The sequence below is a fragment of the Calonectris borealis genome, chromosome 4 (genome assembly GCF_964195595.1).
Source record: "Calonectris borealis chromosome 4, bCalBor7.hap1.2, whole genome shotgun sequence".
In the NCBI taxonomy this organism is placed as follows: Eukaryota; Metazoa; Chordata; class Aves; order Procellariiformes; family Procellariidae; genus Calonectris; species Calonectris borealis.
The window spans coordinates 16,465,211-16,479,532 of NC_134315.1; the positions used below are offsets into that span (position 1 = coordinate 16,465,211).

The 14,322-nt window shown below is 38.2% G+C and overlaps 1 protein-coding gene across 4 annotated transcripts in view; it reads right to left on the reverse strand.

Annotated features, from left to right (window-relative positions):
* Window positions 1-6,487: 6,487 nt before the first annotated feature.
* The window catches only part of BOD1L1 (biorientation of chromosomes in cell division 1 like 1), a 38,093-nt gene continuing 30,258 nt past the window's right edge, over window positions 6,488-14,322 (reverse strand). For all 4 annotated transcript variants that reach the window (XM_075148785.1, XM_075148787.1, XM_075148786.1 and 1 more), the window contains 5 exons: window positions 11,775-11,809; window positions 11,576-11,660; window positions 10,976-11,129; window positions 9,080-9,223; window positions 6,488-7,878 (listed from right to left, as the gene is read on the reverse strand). In XM_075148785.1, the coding sequence (XP_075004886.1) occupies window positions 7,770-7,878; window positions 9,080-9,223; window positions 10,976-11,129; window positions 11,576-11,660; window positions 11,775-11,809 (527 nt within the window). In that variant the 3' untranslated portion in view covers window positions 6,488-7,769. The remainder of the gene's footprint in view (window positions 7,879-9,079; window positions 9,224-10,975; window positions 11,130-11,575; window positions 11,661-11,774; window positions 11,810-14,322) is intronic.

Here is a 14,322-nt window from a genome sequence, read left to right on the forward strand (position 1 = left end):
GTATACTGGGACTGGTGCTGGAGTATCATGAATGTGATCACTGAGCATTTTTCTCTTATGTATTCCTCTTTATTCATTCATCTTAATACATGTTGATTTATATAAATCATTGCATAACATGTGCGACATGTCACAATAAATCTAGAAAAGGAAGGGACGTCATTACAGGGTTAAGTTGTCCAGCTAACAATAAGACTGACAGCTTTGATATTCCTCTGTTATTCTCAATTACATCCTCAGTACACGCAGAGAGGCACAGCCAGTGCCTGTGCTGTCTGGCTGTGTGATCCGCAAAGGAACCGTGTTTTAAAAAAAGGCTCAATTTTGGTCCGTTCATGTGGTTCGCTAGAGAGGGAGGGCCCAAATTACGCTGAAATACGTGGTAGAGCTTTTTATAGTAGCTCTATTCCCACTGGCTGATGAAGCCAGGTAGGAGCTGCACTTTGTGTGTGGCTTAGCTGGAGGCCCCTTATAAACATTGTCCCCAGTCGGAGCTGGCCATGGCTGCAGCAGGTACATAATCTCCAAACTGAACTCACGACTGACAGAAAGGTCTGTATTTCCCCAGTGGAAATAATATTTATTTACAATGTATTTGGTGACATTAGAGATCAGGCAGCTTTTCCACATTGCGGAGTACCTTAGCTTGCCCATACGAGATGTTGATGGTGAGGACAGAGATGCACACCCACACTGCATCTGCGTCTTACATTCACCATTAACGCCCAGCAGAGTTATGTTAGTGCCTGTGAACGCTCAATAAATAAAAGCAAAGCTACGCTAACAGCAAGCACAGGGGTGACATTATAGCCACCAGTCCCAGCAAAGTAATTCCAATAATTTTGCCGTACTTGCTTCTCAACTCAACTGTCCAGTCTGTGTTTGCTCTACCCATCATATCCTCTAGAGCATAAGTTTTTTTACATTGTACTAATAAAGATCCAGATCTCGGCGCTAGCAGGGTCAGTAAAGTAACCCAGTGTGTCCTCCTGAATAGTCTGGGTAATTGGTTGCCTCTCTTGTCATTTCCACATCACATCCACACTGAGGTTACAAGTTTCACAAGTGGTGGTTGTGAGATGCTGAAAAAAGCAGTACATCAAAAAGCCAGTAACATCTCCCCCCGCTGCTCCCACTCTCAAGTGCCAGTATATCTTGCTGCCAACCCAAAACAAATACACAAAATAAACAATAAACCCTCACTGCTGGTGATGCTTTCTTTTTTTTTCTATGAAGGTTTCTTTTAAATAATCTTCACACAGGCTGTTTCCAGCGTGGGAAAACTGAGCTGCCCTGACCTAGACTGTATCTCTAGAAAGCAGCAAAGGAAGAATTTCCGCAGTGCTGAGGCCACAGAAAAACAAGGGGCCTGTGATGACAAGAGAATTTACATTAATAATAATTAATATTGTGATATCTTCCTTGGAGGTAGATACCCATTGAGTGTCACACCACCTCAGCAGGAATCCTGCACAGTGGTGCAGGCTAGAAGCCAGGCTAAGCAGGTGCTCAGCGAGATGTCCGAGCTGGACAAACAACTCTTCAAAGTCTGTTTTAACACCTAACTTGGCGTGGAAGGAGATGTCTGGTCCTGTTCAGGAGCCACAGACATGAAGCCTACCTTGGAATTAAAAGCATAAGCATTTATTTTTGACAAACGTTGAATGAGATGGTGGTACATATATGTCCCTAACATCCATTTCCTCAATATGCTACGGAGTGGAACAGTCAGCTGGAACATGGACAGTAAGACTGGTCCCTAGCTCCTGCTTCAGCAAGTAGGACATATCATGGGATGTGAAATATCTTAACAGGAGAGAAAGTAGTACCCACCTTCGGATACCCTACAGCCTTGCCCTCCTGAGATGTGGGGGTTCAAGTCCCTCCATGCTCTAACCACAGCATAAAAAAAAAAGCCTTCTTTTTTTGTATCTTTGGAAGAAAGGCCAAAAAAAGTCTATCCTTGGTGAAACCTGAGCAGAGGGAAGATATAATCTTCCAGCACTACATGGTTGTCCTTGAGGAGCTAATCCTAGACGTTTCCTACAGACCAGTGCTGTCAGCTTCCAGGACAGCTTGCTCACCTTTGTGGATGGCATCTGAGGATCCAAGTCCCCTAATACAGCAAGCTTTGCTGCTTCATTTGGATTCCTAACTTCTTCAGGGAGCCAGCTGGCTTCAATTCAGATGTTCCAACACTAGATCCAGTTTAATCTTTGAACACAACCCCAACCTTTACATCAGTTTTAGAAACGGGGCTTCAGTTCCTAAAGAACCCTGAAAAATCTTGTCCCATGTCAGAATTTAAAGCATCCCACTAGGGGAGAACCCATTGCTCCCCTGGAAGTCATTTCACTGTTAAACTACCTGCGCTGCTGAGAAGTGACATAGCACATTATAGCTAGTCTAAATTTGTCTGGCTTCAGCTTTCAAAAACTGCATGATCTCTTCTTGGTGCATGGTAGATGGCAAGGATCCCTGACTAGTTAGATAATCCATGCTTCTTGCAAGAAGCCTCCTTGTTTTGTCACTAGGAAAAGATAAACCCCACAAATTAGCTCACTGTCCATTTGTACACCAATTACTTGATACAGAGGTACCATAAATGCATGTGAGAGCTAATGGTGCACCTGGATGATCAACTTAAGCGTACCCAAATCCATGGTACAATGGAAGGGTGATTCCACATCCCCTCTCTGCCACATGGCCATCTTGTTTGTGCGGGCAGCAGTATTTGCACAGCCCCATCAACAGCTGGTTTAGTAAACTGACCACATTAAAAACTAATCTGCAGGTTTGTTTTGTAGAAGAAGTTTCAGCTTCCTGGTCCAGCAGTCTGTGACTGCACAACTCAACACTGGCATGGATGAAGGCACTGGCCAAGGGGCAGAAGAAGAGGGAAGGTGAAAGGTGCCTTGCAATCACAGCCTGACCATGAAACCCCACCCTAGGCTAATTAATTGCACAGTCAGTGCCAAAAATCTATTCCTGTCCTACTAAGTTATGGCCATTTCAAACCATATTTTTCTTCCCCAGTTGTTTGGCAAGAGTGTTATGTTCCTAGCTTTAAATACAGCTATCTAGGGACTCCCAGAGAGACATGTATTTTTATTATGTTTTTCTTTTGGACTTTATTCACAAGGCCAGCAAGGATAAGAGCTAAAAAGCTGAGATTTGAAAAAGGAAGGGGGTTTAAATCAGAAATAGCCTTTCAAGGAATTTTAGTGAAACATCAGAATCTGGAAACAAGGACTAGAATGTAGATAGAATTTCCTTGGTGTTTAAACTTTCATGTTTTAGTAGAAAAAATCACCCTGCTTGAAACAGGCCCAGGATTTTTGAGAAGCCGGTGGAAGTAATGGAGTGTGACGTACATAGCTGGGACAAGGAATCTACTGGAAGAAGCAAGCACAGTATCTTTAAGAACTTGCCAAAACCTGCAGAAGGCTGACACAGGCAATTTCCTCTGAACTGAAGCTACAGGCATATGAAATAGATGGAAGACTGTTGAAGTCGTAAAGGTAAGAGTCTTCTGAGCTGGTATATGAAATGACTGAGCAGGCAATGTTGAGAATACCTAAGTTAAGAGCCTGGAGTAAGTGTATGCTATATGAATGTGCAGTCACCTTTGTTAAGATGTTCACATTAAATCTCGAAACGGAAAACATTCCACATGGAATGACTTTAATGGGGAGAACAAAAATCTACCAGTTAAATTCACTCTTTACAGTATAAACAGGTACAGCTTCAAGGAAATCAAACACTGCTTTGTGGAAGGACATGTAGAAGTCAGAGTATCCCAGCTCCAGGACAGCAATTCTCTTCAGACCAGTGACTCTCAGCATCACAGAGGTCCCACTACCTCTTCCAAAAGCAAGGACGGACAAAAGTCTGTGGTGGCAAATGATCTTTTACCAATGCAGAACTTGATGCAGGTATCAGACTTCGACCACTTTTAGTGTTGACACCTAAGCCCATATTGGACTTGCATCATAGGGGACGTCTATTGATAGTCACTATGACCAGGAGCACTTGCTGCTCTTGGTTGCCAAGTTTTATGGGACAAATTTTTACTGAGTTTCTGGACAGACAAAGGCAGCTCAGGGCAGTACGCAGCCTCCGAGGGATCAGGGCCAAAGGTTGTTTTGTACGCATGATGCTCTCAGAACATAGGCTGAGAGAGAAGAAACAGCGGACGTGTGTATTTGGGATGGATGTCACAGACTCAAAAAAACCCCAAACCAAACAACTGAGAAGTAGATGTGTTACTAGAAAAGCTGTTGGAATAGAAAATTGAGGCATTCAGAGATCTGCCAGCATCAGCAAAAACTTTGCCCCAGCTGCTGAGTGCACCTACCGACTTTGGATCAGGTTCTAGAGGGAAATTTCACCAGTTGCAAGAGTTACAAGCTTGCCAGACCCCATCAAAAAATGAAAACTGCAAATGAACTTTTCCCAATGACCCTTTAGTTGGTTTAAAAAAACACCACCACAAAAAAACCAACCAAACAAAATCCATTTGTGTGATTTAAAATCTATATAGTAGATAACCCCATAGTATTCTAGGTTGAAGACAGTAAAAAGATGTAAATAACCTTTAAGTAGAATGCGCTAGAAAATATGAAGAAATACTGATAACTAGCCAACAGTCAGCTGGTTAACACAGGCAGCTGAGGTATGGCAAGCAGGACACAAGTTCTTGTTCTGTAAAACTCAGCGGGGGACTTGAACTCCATCTTCCACCAGGACATCTCTGGTTCACTCAATATTTTAATATTCAGAGAAATGAAGCAGTTCCAAGAGAAGGAACTGGAAGAAAAAACAGCCACTATAATAAATATAAAAAAATAGCCAAGTGGTTTAGAAATTTATTTGGGTTGCAGGGTAGCCATGTTCTTGCACTAAAGGTGGCAATAAACTGCCTCGAGCAAATCTCTCCATGAAACACTTTCAGGACATTCTGTTTCATCACGGTGCAGAACAGTACTTTTTTTCTGAACTCCCTAAATTTGCACAGGGTAGGAAAGTATAGTTGTTTTATATGTATGTCAAGGCTCAAGTGGGACTACAAGCCTAACTTCTGAACAAGATGGATGTGCCTCCTGCTGCACCCAAGGGAAAACCGATTCCTCTGCCCCCCCTCCTTCTGTGTCCTGAGGAAGGGCTCTGGGAGACAGAGTGTATGAAAGACTTGGAAACTGTAAACATTCAATGCCCAAGTTATGCTTAAATACAGCAGACCACAACTGTACCTGTAAAGTATAATAGTAATTTAGATGACAGGCACTTGAAACTACTAAGCAAAGAAAAAAAAATTCCAAACATGGATTGACAGTGATGTGGCCTGGCAGAAATGTCTATTTTGTTGACAAGGAACAAGAAGCTGGTATTCTCATACATCATGCAGCGAGTGAAGCGTGCATAAGTTAAATGTTTGTGGAACTGGCACTTCTCCCCCCGCCCTTTAAGTACAAGAGGCTCTCTTGCTGAAAGATCATTCCTTTAATGCCTTCATATTATGGAATAATTTAATGAATCATCAAAGATACATTCCATAGACAAAAGGCTTTTGCTAAATGTTATGCATCGCTAAGGGGAAGGACAGTAGAAGACCTTCTAGGAGGTTAGCTCCGAGAGGCTGTCATTGATCTTCAGGGTTGTATTTCTCTACTGAGATCATTAGACAACAGACAGTCAAGAGGATTTGACACAAGTAGGAGCTTTGTCAATCATTATAATCCATCAAAAGAGATGTGCCTGTGAAATAGGGAAATATAAACTGCACGGTGGCAGGAGAGGTACTACCAGCAGAGAGAGAAAAGAGTAAATGATAATAACGTACAGCACAGTGGGGGGGCTTCCTTAAGAACCTCTTGAGCAATCTCACCAGTGAGTTCAGGTGTAAGGAAACAAAACAGGAAGAGGTGCAGGGAAGGACTCCAAATATGATCAAAAGTCTGGAAAGCACTGATTGAAAAACAAACAGTTCAGCTTGTTTAGCCTTACAGAACAAAGGCTGAGAAATCTACCATTTTGGTCTATGCATACTGCAGGGGGCAAAGGGGGAGAAAAGGAAAAAAAAAGAAAAGATTCAACTTATCCTGCAACTGCATTTAAGAAGTGCATAAACATTAGTGCTAGCAATATATAGGTATATATCAGCAGTATGTTAGCAAGGTATGGATTAGTATGGCAGCAGAGTTAAGGTAGAAATCAAAAGGAGTTAATTTTCGCAGCAAAGAGGTTTTCTTTTTCTAGACTGAAGTTTGCTTAGGAAAAAAATTATATGTGCACCTGCTTTTCCAGTGTACTAAGCCGAGTAAATGGTTAGGTCCTTCACTGTTTATATAGCTAAAGTATAAGCACCTGTAAACATTTAAAGACGCTAATCAGGTGAAGCTTATAGATATGGTTCCAACCAAATACATTTGTAAAAACAAGTTCCACAGCAATACAATTAAAGGATAATAAAATATGGCAACTCAGATTTTTGGCAAACATTTTATAATTTTTATATAAAAATCTCAGTAAGAAACCAAGCAGAGTATCTGACGGAAACATCTGCCTTACAACAAGTTCAAAAAAAACCTCACAAAAGAAAAAGAGAAAAAAAAGAAAGAAAAGTAAAATTCCAACCCCCCACATCCTTTTTAATTATAAACCAGAATATGAACAAAACACTTAAAATAATCTCAGATTGTTTGGCAACTCATCACATCATAACAAGAGACACATTTGATCATAAGAAAAGTTTAACTTTATATACAACTTCACTTGAACATTTGCTCTTACCAGAGTTAATATACATTAAAAAAAGATTCTGGCAATAATACCAGGTTCTATTTTTGATACCTGTGTATAAAATGTAACATAAAATGCTGAAGCTCTACAGTTAGGAGAAGTAACATTTGATTTCAATGGGTCCCTCTTTGTTGAAAAAGACAAATACTGAAAGAACAGGTGTTTAGTTGCAAAATAAAACTGCTTCATTTCAGGGTAGTGTTGGCTGACTGTGAATAAATCTACCCTAATACTATTTACTTCTTGAGGTTGGTAGTAAATTCACAAGTGAAAATATAATCTAGTAAGATTACATTTTAAATTTTATACTTTGTCACAAATGTGAACAGAAATGAGCCAAGTCCCTTTCACTATGCTAAACTACTTTAATGCATGCGAGAAAAATACTTTACCAACTGTCTGAGCATATTTTAGAGAACTTCAGGTTTTAGACAGCCCTGGGGGAGCGGAGGGGAAGTTTCCTACTGACATCTGCATAGAATGTAAAATATATGATTAAAAAAACCTAAGGTATATACTAAAGTTTACAGACCAATGCTTTCCATATAATAAATAAAATGTCCATCATTGATTAGATTCATACACAGAGTAAAATACAACCCATTTGTACAAGTTTATATACAAAGTGTATTAGTAGGCCCAGGGGTACCTCATGGGTTGGAAGCATCTGCATTAGCATGTCACATTGGGAAACCCCAACTTTCCAAGTCAGTGATAAAATATATAACTACTTTGTTTTTCATTCAGATACAAAGTAAACTTATTTTTCATCTGAAATAAATGTACATAATATTCTGTATAAACAATAGTTTATAAAGCTGTTTAAAATGTAACTTAAAAGTACTGCATTGATTAACTTAGAGCTCTGAAACAAGCACGTGCAAATCCCTTTGCTTTAAAAAAAATAGAAGCACAGATGTTTTTTTTCCTCTTTTGACTCTTCCATGAACAGTACTAGCTGGTAAAGATTATCGTTTTGCTTTCTTTACTGGTGTCTCCTCTGTTTTCTGCTGGCCTTTTCTCCGTACCACTGTTGGGCTGTCTTCCCTTTTACGCTTGGCAGACTGCACCTTTAACCTGAAAAGCATTATTAATAATTATTTTAACAATGGTAGGACCTGTAAAACAAAAAGGGTGGTCAGGCACAATCCTGTTTAGAGGATGGAACTTAATTGTCCATCTCTGATGAATTACCAGGATATATTATTTAAAAGCTTACTACTAAACCATTATATACCAGCACAGACCATAGGGAGACCCTGCACACTCCCATCACATTTTAGCAGGATACTGCATACTCATTCTGTATGTTGGAGAGTGCTCCAGATGTAGAATTTGGGGCTAGAGCTCTCCTCCCTCTACTTCTTTTGGAAAGACTTGTGGATTATAACAGAATATAATGAACTACATTATCTCATAAAGACAGAAGAATAGTAATAGTGGCTTAAGTCTTGCATACAGAAGAGGGAGTAAAGGGCAGACATCATGTACCCTTAACTCTATTTAAGCATCCATATATAAGCCCACCACATTTCAGCTGCAACCAATTATAAGTGTGGCTTAAACTCTTGGCCATTCATAACCATGCGAAGTAATTAACATGAGGTGAACTGTGAGAGCCGGTCAGTAGTGTGTGATACACGTGTTCCTGAGGTTCAGTTTGAAGACGCTGCCACATTTCAGAGTGATGACAACTAAATGTCTTTGGCATATAACCGATTTTACAGGTAAACTACAAGATGAACAGCAACTGTGCATTACATTTATTACTCCCTTGGGAGTTTACACGGTGATCTCAACTTTAAAAATTAAAAAGTGTACCAGGGAAGGAGGGAAAGGGAAGTATTTTCAAAACTTGATATAAGGACTCTCAGAGTTTCTCCTCTTTTATCAGCTGATCTTAGAAAGATCTTTGAAGCATTAGAATCATGTCATCATACATTGCTTTAACTTGAACTACAGCTGCTCTTCCCCCCATTCAGGAAAGAATCATGGCTCAAGTTAAAATACTGCATAACAGCATTTTCAGATTCTCCCAAGAGGTTTCGAGGACGGAAAGAAAAAAATTCTAGTCTTCCAAATGTTAAAGAAAGGAAGAAAAAGAAAAAACGTAAACAGAAGAAAATCCTTTAAAAGCTTTTATATATCACAAGAGAACAGAACAGAGCGAAGCTAGACTGCTGTTCAGATTTTGAAGCAGTATATTACATATAAGGAAAGGATCAATGTATTGGCTTCCCAAGCAAATAATAGAAGTGGATTCCATTTTAATACTTACTGTGTCAATGGAGGAGATTTATTAATTTTTGTATCACTTGGAGATCTTTTTTTTGCTGCTAGGTTCTGTCGTTTTCTAGGAGAAACTGAACTTGGACTGCTGCCTTTAGAAGTTGCACGTGTGGTTGGCTTGCTGGGCTGCTTTCTGTAATACAAAAGCATGATGAATGTATATATAACAAAATACTTTTACCAAGTCACTTACTTCTTGCATTCCAAGTGCAGAAAATTAAGACTGCACAGTATTTGCAACAAGTAAATCAAAGTTGCCAAAAGAAACAGTGAAAAAAAACATTTGCATGCTTCAAGACACAAATTGCAATGCCGAGCTGTGTATTTTCATATCAAATGTAGAATCAAAAGGCTACTTTACTGACAATATTTAGTATTTTAGTATTAACTAAATAAAAATCCTAGTTCCAAATCTGCAGTAATTCTGGTACAGAAGTGTCCATGTTTAAAAAAATAGCTTGTAATACCAGCAGAAAAACAAAAGAAGCAAAGGCAAACAGGCTGCAGAATAAAAGAGAATTTGCTTATCCAGTGTAAAGAAAGAATTCGTATTAGCTTCAGTATCCACCAGTTCAAAACATAAAAAACTGGTTACTGGTGATCAACTTCACAGTTTGGAAAACAGGTTACTTAAGTCAGAAAAACTGATAATCCAGCAATGCTGAAGATGAAGAAGCAGCCCCTTCCACAGAATTATTCCCAAATACTACTTATAAAATGCAGACCGTTTGCAGCACCTTAAGATAGAGATGCTTTGTTACAGTCAGAGCTAGAAAGATAGCATTGGAAATCTGAGACATAAATCAAACAAATCTTAAATAAAAAAGTAGATGTTTCCACAAGCAATCAGAATGAAAACACTAATATCTAAACCTTTATTACAATTTTAGAGTTAACAATTACGTGAGACTATTACGTCTTTGCCTTTACTATTACGTATTACCTTTACCAAAACAAAACTGTTGTTTACTAAGTGGTAGTGGTAAACCTTCACAGTTTTTATTTAAATGAAGAATACATAACTACTTTTTGATTCAGCTCTGAAATTATGAATTCAAGAGCGTACTGTGAACAGTGCTTCAAATAAGGCTCAAAGGCTAACATATAATAGATATCCTTAGGAATGTAGTAAATCCGGTGAATTTACAGAAATCTCACCACAAACATGAAAACAAAGCCTGGACTCCAGTTCTGTTCTGGAAGGCAGCAACATGAATTAAAACTTCCCAAAGCTGACATCTTCCTTTGTTTCCACAAGAAAGTCAAGAGGATGAGTTCTGCTATAATTCAGTTTGCCTACAAACAGGCAGACCTATGCTAAGGGAGATGAAAAATGGCTTCTTGAAAACAGAACTCTTGCTACCACACTAGTCTTTTGCAGTAAGATTGCTGTCTGAGATTGCAGATCACCATACTAGAAATTAAATCCTCCAATACTGCAGATTAATGTATTTAACTTGGATAATATTTGGAAAAAGAAAAGGACATGGATAATTATATTTTCACCTTGTTCCAACTCCAAATATCAAATGGTGAATTGCACAGTCAAGTCAGACGTCCCTTTTTACCGGAATTAAGTGCCCTTAGACTCAACTTCTGAGACATCACTAGGATGAAGACTACCAACAGGATCAATTCTTACCTTCTGACATGTTCAAGTATGTCTTTTGAGACCCTAACAGTTTCCCCACCTCCCCTTTTGTCTCTTCATCCCTAGAAGAGCAGTACTAGAATTAGAACCAAAATTATTTGGGAAGCTCTCATCAATTTAAAAAAAAAAGCAAAAAAAAAAAAAAGCAAGCAACAAAAAACCCCAAACCAACCCCACAACAACTGAGAACAATGTAGAAAAAAGCCTGCTATTGGTGTCTCTACACACAGTTACCTTTGAGCCTCTAATCTTGTGGCTGATCTAGTTGTGGCCCCGGAATGTGCTTCATCATCGTCCTCACCATCTTCTTCCTCACCTTCCTCCTGCTCTTTTAGTTCGTCTTCAGAAGACGTTAATTTCCGACGTTTTCTTTCTGGCTCCAGTGTTTCTGTCCATGTAAAATTTTACACATGTGCTATAATTTTCCAAAAGCCCTCCAAAAGGATATGGACACTTAGTTTAGAAAAGGTATTCTATTCACAAATCCCATCTTAAGTAAGTAATTTTCCATTTCCTTTATGCTTCAACATTTTTAATTCACACTTGTTTGACTTAATCTTGCTAACACATTCACCATAGTTTACTTATGCAGCTCATAGCCAGAATTCATAGAAAATTCATGAGGCTTTATAGAAGCATCTGGGATGTAGCAATTCTGACATGAGATTACAGCAATTTACACATATTTACATAATATTTACACTAGCTGTAACTCAATGATTTTTCCTCAAGAAAGGAAAATTGAATAAAGTTTATCTTGTTGCTATTAGTAAACAGAAAAGCACAGTAATATCTTCTCATTCTGTTATGAGTACCACAGTTTCATGTTTTTACCAGTTTCCTCTGATTGAACCAGAGAACGCCTGGGCTTTCTCCCCCTTTTACGCACAGTCATTTCTGCTTTCTCAGCTTCATCTTCCTGGAAAAATAAAATGGAAGCAAGTAAGGCAAGAACAATTTAATTTAAATAGAAGACAGACTTTTTTCATTACATACTGCTTATAAACTTACAAATTAAAATGGTTGCACTTACATTTGTTGTTTCTTTCTTATTAGATATGTCTGTACCTAAAAAGAAAGGAAAGAACAAAACTTAATCCTGAACTTCCAATCTTTCGTCAATCAGTTTAAAAAGGAGTTCTTTCAAACTCTGTCAATTTTGCATAAACATCACAGAAGCTCAGAAAACATTTAAAGTCCCTATTTAATTTAGAATATGGCTTTGTTGTATTTTGTTATATACAGAGACTGGGACAACTATTAATTTTTTTTTTTTTAAGTAGTAAGGCTTTATATGATTGACATTATTTATTGCTTTGTTGCACGTGCTGTTTTTTTTTAATGGAAAAGCAAAAGTTACTCACCCCTTTTAACTACTGTCAACCAATTACAGAATCACAGAAAAATTTAGATTGGAAGTGGCCTCTGGAGGTCATCTAGTCCAACCTCCTGTTCAAAGCATGGTTAAATTAATTGATCTGATCATACTGCTCACAATGTTGTTCAATCCAATTATGAAAGTCTCCAGGAACCCTTCCATGGTCCCATCAGGCGATCTGTTCTAGTGCTTAACTACGCCCATGGTGAAGCACCAAGATGGCTGTAGCTCAAAAAGATAGTATTTAAAACCTGTCTAATACCTGGTATGCAAATTAACATGACTTTCTCTATTGAAGTATTTCTTACTTCCAATTCAGTACTTCTTACAGACTGGCCTGTGCATGTTAAAATACATTTATAACCCTACAACCGATGTCTCAGCCTGGCCTCTCTCCATGGTAGATGCTTACCACTTCTACCCTGACTAACTCTACAATAAGAGAGAGATTATTTTACAGAGCTTTTGAGCTTTGTCAGATGGAATTATCTGCAACACTGCAAGGATGAAAATCCTTAGCAACAGAAGGAGAGAAGCAACCGGAACAAAAGCAAGTTTTTATACCTTTTTTTCCCTGCCATAAAATTGCTGCCTGTTTTTGTTTTCTGAAAGCTACACAAAAGATGACACAAACTCTCAACCCATCACCAATTAGAGTGATACAACAAACAGAAGAACGTCAATACAACGGATCAAAAATAGATCTCAAAGAGCAGAAACATATTCACACAAAAGTTTTTTGGAGTTCCTTTGTTAAGATTACGAGGAAAAACTTTTACACAAAAGCAAATGAAATAAAACACAAAGATGTTTAACTATTCAATAAAGAAATGCAATAAAACATAGGACTGTCCACTGTATTAAGTATTTTATGCAAAATAAGTCTAACATATAACCAACATTTACTAGTTCTGTTGTGTTCAGAAGACAGATACTTCAAAATGCCAGTACATTTTGGCAAATTTGTAGCAAAATGGTTTCTATTGAAGAATACTCCACGTAAGTACAAGACAAGCCTTTCTTAACAGACACAACCCTCTCTTTAGGATGTGAAAATGTAGTACATTTGCCTCAAGATAAGTATAAAAATAATAAGCTATAGTATTTTAAAATCTTACTAACTTTACAGCAGCAACTTCTGATTAGCGCAAAATAATTTTAGTTTCATGTTCAGTGTCAGTGTTACGGGAGGATGCTGCCTTCAGAAACCAGATGTCTCTTAACTGCATGAGTTGTACTGACTGAAAAGAAACTCTCTGCTTCCCACTCTAATATGCGAGTCTGTCCCCACCGCAAACCTTTGTGCAGAACACCCCGAAATCACCAGAGTAAGTGAGCTGCACAGAGGGATTCCACTTTGTTTTCTTTTCACTGCCAGAGGTTTTCAACCCCTTTTCTCACATGAATGCTAACATATGATGAAAAGTTTAACAGGATATTTCATCCACTTTATACATTCTTCTTAATATCGCTGTGACATCAACAGCCTTTTACCTGGAAAATGAAATGTTACTTTACACACTAAATTAAGCTTTAAGTACACAGTCAGGTGTATGTTCTTTTGAATGAAAAGCAAACCAGAATGCACTTCTACACCTTTCTCACATTCTTGTCTGTTCTCTTTGCAGTTGATAGAAACCAAGTACCACACAACCAGCTAACCCTCTAGAGACAATTCTGAAGCATATGGATTAAAGCTGACATTTTAACAAATGCAGAGAAAATAGGAAATAGTCCATATGTGCAGTGCAGCCAGATTAATATCTCTGTAGAAACCTAAACTTTTGGAAACTCCAGAAGATTTGTTTTAAGACTTGTTTTCTCAGATTTGTTGCATGAATGTTTGTATTTGTTTATAAACCATTTTTTAACCTGCCTTTCAGGTTCATCTGCTTCCTGAACAGATTTTAAAGTCTATCTTATGAATGGCCATAACTAAAAAGACACATTTAAACAACCAGTGCAGTTCAGACTCCATAGACTACGCCATCTAAAATTAACTATGCCATCTAAAATTCACCAAAGTTTCAACTCTTACAAATCACAGATGTTTGAATAGGAAAGCGAAATAGAATAGAAAAGTATCTCACTTTATTTGACTGTAGTTTGAAGCACTAAAAGTACATTTCTGAGTAAAGTTAAGCAATCATCTTCTAAAGATATTACAGCAGTTGTAAAACGGGAAATATCCCCTCAAGCTACA